General features: G+C 35.7%; 1 protein-coding gene across 1 annotated transcript; it reads right to left on the reverse strand.

The window, feature by feature from the left end:
• Positions 1-3805: 3805 nt before the first annotated feature.
• On the reverse strand, positions 3806-5830 carry LOC133727097 (protein ELF4-LIKE 3-like). Its single transcript, XM_062154725.1, has 2 exons — positions 5534-5830; positions 3806-4471 (listed from the first exon to the last, which is right to left on the reverse strand). The coding sequence occupies exon 2, from the start codon at positions 4403-4405 to the stop codon at positions 4055-4057; it is 351 nt and encodes a 116-aa protein (XP_062010709.1). The 5' UTR covers positions 4406-4471; positions 5534-5830; the 3' UTR covers positions 3806-4054.
• Positions 5831-12538: the final 6708 nt, after the last annotated feature.

Genomic DNA, 12538 nt, shown 5'->3' on the forward strand with positions numbered 1-12538 from the left:
TAAGAAAAGGTGGAGATGATTTGACGGTCGTGATGCGCTGAGGATCGGTTTGGTGGACGGACGAGATTGGTTCTGGTTTGTCTTTTTATTTCGGTTTTGGGCCTCAAGGTTTGTTAGGTTTTTTGTTTTGGGACTAGGGATTTGCTTGGTATAGGCACATATATTTTTCCACGCTGTTATGAATATCATAAGGCCCAGAAAGTATATAGGTTATGGGCTTCCGATGGATTGTAATGGGCTGTGGTTTACTCTTTGAATCCACGTCAGTTAAGTTGGGCCCAAGTCATTTCATGCATGTTCTTTGTTCTTACAAAAGCCATAGGCTACTTTAAGACAACACATTGTTTGATAATCAAATTCACAAAAGAAAACCCTTTTATACATCTTCGCCTAAATGTTGACATTGTTTAGATGAAGCATTTAGTGCACGGAAGTTTCAATGCATACAAATTTGTTTTTGATGTGACAATTAATATATTTTTTCATAATAGCGAAACAAAGAAACTCGCACGCTAGCATGTTTTGCTTGTTTAATTTAGACAAACAATTTATTTAACTTCTTTGTATCATTTTTAAATTTTCTGCGTACATAAACCATCTCTTGAAAGTTAGCAAACATAATGAAAACAGAGATACATCTTACTTAACGCCCTATATAAGTTACCTACCCTAAAGGCCAAACATCTCATAATTTGGATCATCACACAAAGGATGTGAAACTCCCCATAAAAATTGGGTCTCACACACTTTTTGAGAGCCAGGCACAATGCTCCAACACACAGAATCACTTTCTTTTGTATGAAAAGTGGGTTGTGATCATCATCATTGGTGGTGTACGATGGCACAATAGGCATGGGCGTGAATTATTCTAGTCTGATTACCTAATTGGGTACAATTAATAAATAGTGCATAAGCCTATAGAATAAGGTTTATAGTCTCTAAATATAAGGGGGCCAAAACTAGACATGACAACCTTTCCAACCTGTTTGCTTGAAATTTAAGGTACACAAGAATGGGGCAAAAGAAAGTAGATTCCCTACTGCACATGATCTTATAAGCAATATGTATAATTTGTCTGGCCTGGTTTTAGGGACCAATTATCTATCTGATCTTGTTCTTGCCCTTAATGATTTGATTAGTCACTTAAACTAAATTAAGCACTGTATTAATTAAATGGGATCATGGTCTTAGTAGGTAGTGTGTGATTTATTTAATTTGATCCACTGGACTAAAGCCTGGATTAGTTTGTTAATTAGGAGTCCTGCATTGTTGGCCAGCGGTGTGATCAAAGATTGTGACTGATTTTGATCACAAGGACGATGTTCGATCTTTGTTGGTGTTGTTTTCATGGGTTTGCTGTCATTAGCATACTAAATCTGTGATTAGTTGAGAGAGGTATTATGTTGAGTTTTTAATTAGAAGGGGATGTGATATTATAAACGCCCAAATTTGGTCTAAATGTCTTCTTACTGGTGGAGAATAGGTTGGGTTGATATTAAGATCGCCTAAGCTCATCTTGTCATAATTACAATATCCTTGATATGACACGGTATAAATGATATCATGCTTATCTATAATAGATATTTTTTTTGAGGGGGAAGACGACAACTGTATCTAACACACTCACCCATGCAGTGTATTCCAGCATAGCCAGACTAATCACTGCACCGCAAACGCACGAATCTTAGGTGTTTCAACAAACCCAGGCCCCTCAAATCTGCTGGCCACTGAATGGAGCTGGGAATCTATAATAGATATTTAGTTCGGAATATCTTATATGACAATGTGCCCACAATCTATTAATGGTTTTTGAAAAATGAATTGTTTAATGATGAATTTCGATAAATTAAAGGTAAACAACACTAAATAAGAAAAGTATGAGCATGAACACGTTAGTGCATCGTGGTGTGAAAAATTGATGCGAACCAATAAAGTGGGAAGAGAAAGTCTCATTATCTGAAAAGAAACGGGTTAGCACAATTAATGCAAGTTAGTGGTTTCCTTCTAATAGTAACCGGTCATTTTAGGATAAAACTCACTTTTGTTCTTGCTATATGTTGTCAAATGGATATAATATAGATCTTATATGGTATCAGTAAGAGTAATCCACGTGAATTATGTTGTCGAAAACGTTAGGCACTCAATAAGTTTCTTTTTAAAGATTAGTTTACTTTATTTGCACATTTATGCACTACGTATTAAATAAGATAAATTTGAGTAGAGACGACTGCCTTCTAAAAAAACGGTAAGTGCAATTTGCGTACGAACACCCTCAAAATTTATTGTGCAATGAACAATTAGACCTAATTTGTGTTAGTAGTTAGAGAGTACAATCCCACTTTACACCTCTCTGCCTAACTGGTGATTGCAAATCTGCAACCAGGTGAGCGCATGATCACTTTGAACCTACTTTTTCCAGTTCCATTAGTACACACACACACCCAGACGAGGCCTATATAAAGCCATTTGGCCACGAGCAAATCACAGTCGATTAGTACTGGCTTGAATGCAAGCCAATATGTATGAAACCCTACATTACACACTGGGTCCAAATTTATAGACGGGAAACGAAGTAGTATTGGATAGCAGTGGCATCATCACTCTCTCAAAGTCTCAACGAATATTCAAACCATTCCCAGCAATCACTCGTGTTTGGGTCCCTCTATCTATCCCAAGATCAGGAAATTAGGTTTGCAACATAACATAGATGGGTCCATCAACAAAGACACATACTCAATCAGAGAATGAGAGTGAGAGATCATGCAAAGGAATCATCACAACTTGAAGATATTCATAAAGGGGTCATTTATTGCTTAGAGGGCGTAAATCAAACTAGCTAAAAAGTTGAATCGAACAGAGATTAGTATGACTCTTAAGGATGATATATATGCATCAATCAAAAATTTGTTAAATTAAATTTTATGTCATAAAATTTAGGATTTATTTAAGACATGTTGATAGAGGTGTCACGTTGGATTTTTTATCTAATACATGAAGAAAAGGGATAAGCCTCAGCATCAAAAGCATGGAGAAGTTGAGTTTACATGCCCAAAAGAGAGAACCCTGGGGTCCTCTTTGTCATGTTGTTGGGGTGGTCACTGTTTAGACATATCTGTCTGTCTCTGGGAACTCAGTGCTTTGTTTTAAATTTAAACTACCTATGGAATACTTTAATTTTCTACTATCAAAAGGACCCTCATTGGTGTTACATTACATTACAACCAAAATAAACAAATGAAAAATGGGTCAAAAAAGCCCATCATCTCCTCATCTGAGATTCTGTTCTTGTGGTGGTGTGTGATTGGGAACCAAAAAGATTATATCTAAAAAGCTGCTTTCTTCCCAATTATTTCAGAGCATCTTCACAGAAACAAAATCACAAGCAACAAGCCAAAGCAAAATCTCATTCCAAAAATCAAGTGTGTGAAAAAGGAGCCAAGCTTTGGATTCATGGTAGATTTACTGTGGACACAGTCTGCTCCCACCTGTTCACTTCACCACTTCAGTTCTCAGTATAGGCTCCAGAAAGAAGAGACTTGATTTAATGCAAGAAGCTGATTGAGAAAGGGAAAGAATATAAAGGGTTTTTCAGCATCAAAAGCCAATGTTGATCCTTAATGAAAAAGGAGATTCATGTATAGACACACACCAGATTTTTTTAGTCTTGGATGACAAGCAGAAAAGGTTAAATAAAAGCTGTACTCTTTCCTTTTCATTATCTTTGGAATAAGGAATACTTTAACTCTCTTCAAAATTCCCCAAGCAAAATCATATGCTTTTTGACAAATTGGAAAAAAGAAAAAAGAAACCCAAAAGAGAGATATTTCATTGACACAAACACTTGCAACTTTTCTCTTCAATTAGATCCAAGAGTTACAAGACTTACAATGACATGGAGGAGGCAATTATTGTCCAAGAAGTGAGTGAAGAAAGATCTAGGTGACGTACAGTAGTTCACAGAAACAGTAAGAAAGAAGAAGTTACAGAATCTAATTAATCATCTATTTAATTTCTTCCCAGCCATGAAAAAGAATTAACAACGACAATTATTGTTCTATGAAGGCCTATTCCTCTTGTGCCCAGCTTTACCATCTGACTTCAAAGCACCACCGCTGGAGTCTCCCTCAGATGAAGTCTCCATGGATTTGGTGAAGGAGCTTGAGAGATCAGCATAGAGGTCTACCACCCTCCTGATATTGTCGTTGAGCTCTCTGATCAGACCCACATTTCTGCTCAGGTTGTCAGGGATCTTAGACTCATGGTTTTGGTTTATCTCATTTATGAGCAACCTGTTCTGGTCCAGGATATCCTGGACTTGAACAAAGCTCTTCTGAAATGTCTGCAACACTTTGCCATCAATTTGGGTGCCATTGCCAACTAGCCCAGAAAATGTGTCTCCTTCCATCTTCAGTGTTTGAATTTCTTTCTGGGTTAGAATTTGTACACCACCAAATCAGAACCAGAACCAGTCCTGCATCATCAAAAAAGACACATTCTTTTATTCAATAAAAAATATAAAGATGTCATCTTTATATCACTCTTCCTTCTTCCACTCACCAAAAGAAACCCAGAAAACAAAACAAAAACACCATGAAGGAGGACAGGAATTGTTCAAGGCATTTTGGTGTGTACATGAGACAAGTTCTGCAGTAGAAATCATGATCTCCATGGTTCTTGTTTTTGACAGGACCAGCAGAGTAGTTAATGATAGTAAAAATTTTATTATTTTTATTATCATTGTTGTTGTTATTTATGATGAGATGGGGAAAAAGCAGATCCCATTTCCATAAAAAGGAACCTTTTTTAATGTACTAAGAAATACCCACCTAAAGCTCAGAGTTCCCAAAGAAGAATCTCATAGACCCCCAAAAAAAAAAAAAAAAAAAAAAAAAAAAGAAGCCAGTCAATGATGCAGAGAAGATGAGGCCATGAGAGTACTACTGCACAGACAGCATTATTAATCTTTACAAGCAACCTAAGAAAAAAAAAAAAAAACAGAAATTTATTGTAGATAATGGAAATTAACTTTTATCAAATGGGGTTCTGGAAACAAATTACATAATTCCAAACTGGGTTTCACATGAATTTCAAAAGTAGCACAAACAAGACTGATTGGGGAATTCCAACGTTAACCGTACTAGAAAAGTTGCAGTTTGCAGAAGAATAAAATTCCACAAGTAGAAAAACAATACTGAATACACTCATTAATATATATATATATATATAATTTGTGTGTATATATATAATATATGTATTTTAGAACTGCAAACTTCTCCAACACCATAGAAAAATCTCCAAATATCTTAAATTTTCATTTGAGAAACAAAAAACCAGAATTTCCATAACCGAGGAGGTGAATGTGTTAAGAAGAAACCCAGGTGAATGTGTTAAGAAACCCAGCTGAAAAAATGAACAGACGTATAAACCTCATAATTACTTAACAAAACAAGAAAAAGAACCCAGCTGAGAAAGAGAGAGATATTTTTTGGTTTCATCATAAGCCAAACAATTAAATAAATAATAAATATCGTACCTTGAAAATCTGGAACATTATATTCTGCAATAAGACAGAGATTGAAGCAAGGAAGGAAGACGACGATTTCCCGAAAAACGTTGCAAGAAATCGGCGATTGAATCGAATCTCCGGAAAACACAGAGATAGAGAGAGAGAGAGAGAGAGAGAGAAACAGAGAGACAACAACACAAGAGAGAAAGAAAGCCTCTCTCTGAAAATTTTATTTTAGAGAGAGAAAGCAAAGAGAGAAGGAAAGAGAATATGTAGATTTGACAGTCACGCTCGGACCCTCTCTCTCTCAGTGTGTGTTTTGATTTTGTTTTTGTTTTTTGAAATATTTATTCATAGTGATTATTAATGGTATAAAATCTAAATCCCACCTGTTATTTCCTATTTTATTTTGGTGGGTTTTTGGGATTTCAGTTGGGATTTGCTTGGGTGTGTTTCCTCATATGATCATCTCCCCAATTATATTAGGGGACCCCCATTAATCTTAATCACTCTTTCTTAGTGACTTCCTTCTCCATTTGTTAATGAATTATGATTATGATTGAATTGAGGAAGGAGGTGGATCCAAATCTAGATCTATGGCTCATACAAATTGGGTCTTGGGTATTAATGATGGAACTGTTGGAATTTAAGGATCAACCAGTGTGTGTGATTGTGCTTCTATCTACTTGTGTAGTTGTTGTGATTAGACAAATAAAGTGTGATTGATGTGGGAGTTGATCAACTACGAGAAATAGAGCACAAACCTCACTCCACTAGAGATCCAACAAGATTGAAAAGATGGATTAGGAGAGGTGGCACCAATGGAAACAAAAGATATTTTCATGATGCTTGTGTATGCGAGTTCGCTTTACACTGTCACAGGGTGGGATTAAATTTGTTTTGAGCGTTGCGTTGTTGAAGCAACTAAAGTTTTATTGTAAATTTTTGTAATGATTATGTATTGCAAGAGGTTTAAAGGGTCGTCACATGTATTTATTTCAGTATTAAAGTATGAGACTAGTCTGGAAATACGATATATAACTACCCCAATATTCAACTTTTGTGATACGTTTGAGACTATTTGAATAATGATTTGTAATTTACATTATATTTATACACGAGTGTGATTTTGAATAATTTTTTATTACAAGCATTGAAGATGTGAAGATGTGGCTTATCACTTAATATATGAAAAAAATATGTTACCATGATTTGTTCATAAATGTAAATGAAGTTAGATTGTTCTAAACATTGAGTAATCTCACAGCTATTTTCACTAGTTTACAATTCATGTATTCAATTAAGCCAAAACAAAGATCACTAGGCAAATAATGTATGTTAGAAGTTTCATCTTGTAAAACACATACTTACATATTTTGTAGTACTTTTGTAAAAGAAGAAGAAGTCAACAAAGTGTGCTTCAACATTCACGCCTCCTTTGAAATCAAGGCAATAAAGAAACAAGTTTATCACATTCACTAATAGATTCATCATTTCAGGCACTTTGTATTGGATAAAACTTTTAAGGATTTTTCGAACAATCGCCCTACTTTTTTACCCATCTAATAATTTTAAAGACATTTATTAGAAGTAAAACTATTCAACTCCGTACTCAAATCAGTAATAATACCTTTAGTTACACACTCACACTATTAAGTTTGGTACAAATTATAAACTCGAGTACAGTTGCTAGTATAAGAGAAAACAAAATATCATAGTAAATTTTTAGCCAAAAAAAGAAAAAAAATTAAAAAAAGGAAGCAAAATCATTGGACAGAGTCGTTTTTAGCCATTCAGACAGAGACGCGTGTCAAGTGAGGTTCGGAAGATCTGGCAGTCAGGTTTCGAACCTAACCAGCCTCCCAAACCTCCTGATTTGCTCTGCTACAATTACTGTTCCTGCTTTAATTCTTCCGTTCGATGTGGACCCCACCCTCCTTATCATGCATGCTTCAACATAATATATATCTTATTTTTTCCATGCCGCACCCTTTTGCCACCCTCCTATTTTATTTGTTCACCCTACAAATATTTGAATTATTGAAAAACTATATTACCCAAATGCAAAATGACTAATAAGTACACTAATTTTCTAAAATTTAAATCTTTAAGGAAAAATAAATACATAACTAATTAAATACAAAACTACTTAATTTCTCTTCTGATAACATTAATCTTCATCTTCTCCATCCAAATTTCAATTTATTACAATTTTCTTTTTTATATTTTTGTTGCGTCCTCATCGTTAATTCGTTATTCAATTCACAAAACCATTAGTGTTAACTTCATCAAAATCTTTATAATACCTTTATAAACACCGAAAGTAAAAAATTTAAAACACGAAGAAAAAAATCAATCTTTTTTTCATTGCTCATAGTAGCACTTACTAATTTTTGAATATGGATTGAAATAAACGAACATTGAAACTTAATGGAAAAAATAAAAATAATTATGATTTTATTAAGAAACTTTAATATAATTTAGGACGTCTTTTTAATTGATATAAATTAAATGAGAAATTTTCGTTAAACAAAATTTCTTTTTTAATTTGATATGTCATATGATAGAGGATATTCCTGGAAAGAGAAATTGGTTGGATAAGTAAATCTAATAATTAAAATTAAAATGTAGGGTGTAATGAGCAAGTAGGGTGAACAAAGAAAATTATAGGGTGGTAATAGCCTCACCCTATTCTTAATTTCCGAAAAAAGAAAATTAAGAAAATACATAGCTATATCATGTGGGCACGCTCCCCAACGCGAATGTTTTTGGTTCGTTCCATTTGTTTTCTAATCTGTATAGTCCCAGTATGACTATCAACTGCATTTTGTTTTTGGGTGTTTCTAAATGTATCCAGCAAATTTCTTAGTATACCCAGCAAATTTATTTGTTTAAATATATATCTAATTAAACCACATAATTTCCCAAACTAACCTTACCTTGTACCCACAAAAAAAAAACACGGCAATGAAAACTTCTCAGCATCCATTGGTACCATCCTCTTTGGTGATTTGATTAACCAATCCTTTTTTTTTTGCTGTGTGAAAAGCATGGATTCACTGATTCAAGTCTTGTCCTTCATCACAGCTCTTGGGTATGCTAATTTAACTCGATTGAAGTCATGGGAAAGATAGAGCTTTTATATTCAACTCGACTGAATTTGTGGGATATATGCTCATGTATAGAGAAGGGAGGGATTCCTGCAGTTGGAATAGCAGAGTTTGATTAGATAAGAATTTGTAGCTTCTCTTGTTGATTTTCTGAGGGTTTGTTTAGTATGTAATGGCGGACAATTGTTCTCTGCCTTCTGCTAGACCAACTTCATCTTTTTTCTCTACTCCAAGATTGTTGCCTACCTTCTCCTCAAAATCCCTCTCTGAAACTGAAGCTGTAATGAGCCCAACTTCCATTCTCGAAACCAATGCTTCTTTGGTCTAAGAAACCCATTCTGGTCCAAATCGAACACACCCAAAACCCCAGAACTTGAAACCAAATGCCAACAATTAGATTTTTTGTCCTCCATCTCTCTGACCTACAGTACCTACGCTGGGAAATTTTCATTGTTGTGTTTTTTTGCTGGGTACAAGATAAGGGTAACTTGGGAAACTATGTTGTTTAGTTAGATATATTTAAAAATAAATAAATTTGTTGGGTATATTTAGAAAGATCTTTTGTTTTTTTTCATACGAAAAGACTATTAACTGAGGTGGAAGCCTCTAAGGGTAACCACAAGAGTTGATAATGTGATCAATTTACATGCGATTATGAATTTTATACTATCATCAGTAACATGGCTGTTTAAAATTTTGTAATCATAACATCAGGAGACTCAATTAAAATCAAATCCAACTGTTGTAAATGCATTCAACATGTGAACATTTCGTAGGAAGATTCACTTATGTATAGTTATTTTTGAAAAGAATTAGTAGTTCAAATGGTTAGCTCGCTTAACTCTGCTGAACCTTTCTCTCATCATGTCGATAATTTTTTTTATTGTAACTTTTGTGTCAATTGGTATACCCATTTTCGGTCGTTTGGTTTAAAATTTGAGTCTAATGCTCATTCAACTTGAATTTCAGTATAATCTTTCGAGTTTTGATCTAGTTGCCCGGTTCAAATTTAGGGCTTCTGTTTCGAGTCTTTATTCATGCTAGGGTATCAATGAGTACTCAAAGTCTATACTCGTGTTTAGCTCAAGGCTCGAGTACTATCTTATAACTATATTTATAAAATTTGTAGCAGTTTCAGTCGTACGTTGAATTATTTAAATTAATTTTGGTCGATGGTTGCATAATTTACTCATAGTTTATCTTGGTTTATTAATCTAATAAACGAAACACCACCTCAACTGGTTACCTACAACTTCATTAGTAATGTGTCTTTCTTATGTGAAAATGACTAGTTGATTAATGTCCCATGAAGGACACTTTGATACTTAAGAAACTAGGTAGATAAGATTCCTGTTTCAAATCACACTAATGAAAGATATTGTATTTTGTAACCTAGCAAGCAAAAGAAAGAAGAAGATAATTAATTAACTATTCCAATCTCAAATCCATTAGCCAATAAGATTCTCATTGACATATCACTTTCCTAGTTTCCTACTAACTTTCTCCTATATACAATTATATACCCCAAAACCATATAGGTCACGCCAATTAACTATGGATTAGACAACAAGTAATTTAGTGGAAGAATCTCTTTGGCATTGTCGTTGTCACAAGTTGAACATAATAAAGGGCACGGCAGATGCTCCTGCGACGTTGGGACATTCAAGATCGGAAAGTAAAGTTTGGGAGAACTCCATCCCTTCCTCAGTTAATAGAGCTATTTGATTAGACCGATTTGGTTGGGGGATGTAATAGATGAACTTTCAATGAAAAAACAGTTCAGTTTATCCCTTTTTAATTTCACACATTTACTCCCTCATCTCTCAATTTTGGACCAATAGGTCCATTCCGTCCAATTTCTCGGTTAAGTCACTGTTGTGGTTATCCCTTCCACGTCAAAATATCTCATATACCCCTCAATTCCTTTTTTTAATTAATTTATTTTGTTCCTCTCTCTTCTTCCTCTTCCACCACCGATGGGATTGGGTGGATCCTAAACCACAACTTCATCCTCCATCTCCCCTCCCAACTTCTCCTTCACCCCATCCGAATCTGAATTCCTCACACACCCCACCATCAGATAATGATATACAACCGGGTCCGGCTTAAAACCCTTCACATCAACCATCTCCTCGATCTTTCAGCTCCACCGCCCTCTCCATCTTGCAATTGTCCACCAACCCTTTGATCAAAATCCGGTACGTCGTCGGAGCCAACTCAATCTCCTCTGTCTCCTTCTTCACCGACTCAATCTTCCTCACTTCCTCACTCTCTTCTTAAACCTCTATCCTCCATTTCTCTTGCTACATGTTTTCCGACGGCGGCGGACGAGTTGATCTCCCCTCTGGTTGAGCGCCATGCAATTCCGATAGCCATGGCCAACTGGGACTGGTTGGCTTGTGCTCAGATAGGGTCTGGAAAGACGGTGGCGTTTTGCTTCCCAATTTGCAGCTTGAGGCCGGTGCCGTAGTCCTTGACCTTGCCGGTGAAGGCGAGGACAGGTTTGGATTTCGGGGCTGATCCAATTCGGTTTTGGATTTTGGGGCTGATCCAATTCAGTTTTGAACTGAGTTTCCTGCTGCTAATTTTGTTTTGTGTATTGTGTGTTGCCAATTGAGGGAGGTCGGAGATGGAGATTGGAGAGAGCTATATATGGGGATGGATTACGAGAGTTTATATATGGGTTTTGGTAGAAAGAGAGAAAAGTAAGAAGGGGGGGGGGGGGGTAAAGGAAGTGTGGGTGATAGTGGCGGTGAAAGAGTGTCGCAGCAACTTCTGGCATGGATGGTGGTGGTGGTGGAGACCGTGGAGGTGGCGGTGGCATGAGGATGGAGGGGAGAAGAGATAAACAGAAGAAAAAAATTAATAAAATAAAATAAAAGAGAAAGAATAAATTAAAAAAAAAAAAACTGAGGGTATAATAGACATTTTAATGGGGTATGGATTGCCATGTCATCTAATTAAGGGAGCTTTTTAACGGAGAGTAACGGAATTGACCAATTGATCTAAAATTGAGAGATGAGGGAGTAAACGTGTGAAATTAAAAATGGAGAGACTAAACTTTTTTTTTTACTTTGTTAAGGGGAACCCAAAGGCTTCCTAGACTCAAGATAAACCCCTTCGGCGCATGTGAAATGCTCCAACTGTGCATTGCAGCACAATGCCTGACCACTTTAACAGCTTCGGGGTTCGAACCTAGGTTGGAGAGCACACCCAACTAGACAAGAACCACTAGGCCACTTGCAGTGGTTAGGGAGAAACTAAACTGTTTTTTCCCTGAAAGTTTAGGGAGTAAACAATATTTTTCCCTTAAAATATTTTCTTATAGCAACTCCAACAGCTTCCCCATATTTTAGTTTTTCTCTATTTTAAGGAAAAATGAGCCTCTTTTGCTCCAACAGATTCCCTATAACTTTCTCCATTTTAGGAAAAGTGAGGAGAGAGAAAACAAAATTCCCTAAATTTACAGCAATCTTTAAAATTTTAAGGAAGAATTTGGAGATTTTAGAGATTGCTGTAAACTAGGGAATCTGTTGGAGTTGAAGAAGAAAAATTGCTTAAAGCTTTGACTTTTGCTTCCCTATAATACAAAAATTATAAAGAAGCTGTTGGAGTTGCTCTAAAAAAACAAAAAACATGAGAGGGAATGCTTCATTACTCGTCCGTGTAATATAGGCACACTCATCCTCTACGGTCATCTTGTTTATGGGTTGTGGATGGTTTTGTTTAATACTGGAGATCAGAGTTTAGTAGGGTTTTTAAATCCCCAATGATTTCAATGATTATCTGTAATCTCCAGGATTGGTTTTCTAAATAGGAGACAATCTGGAGGCAAATGTTTCACTCAGTTTCAGTTTCCACTAAACACGCGGGGCTTTATAATATTCTTCTTCTTCCTTGATCTCTCTCTTTCAATGGGTGA

This window comes from Rosa rugosa, chromosome 1, assembly GCF_958449725.1.
Source record: "Rosa rugosa chromosome 1, drRosRugo1.1, whole genome shotgun sequence".
In the NCBI taxonomy this organism is placed as follows: Eukaryota; Viridiplantae; Streptophyta; class Magnoliopsida; order Rosales; family Rosaceae; genus Rosa; species Rosa rugosa.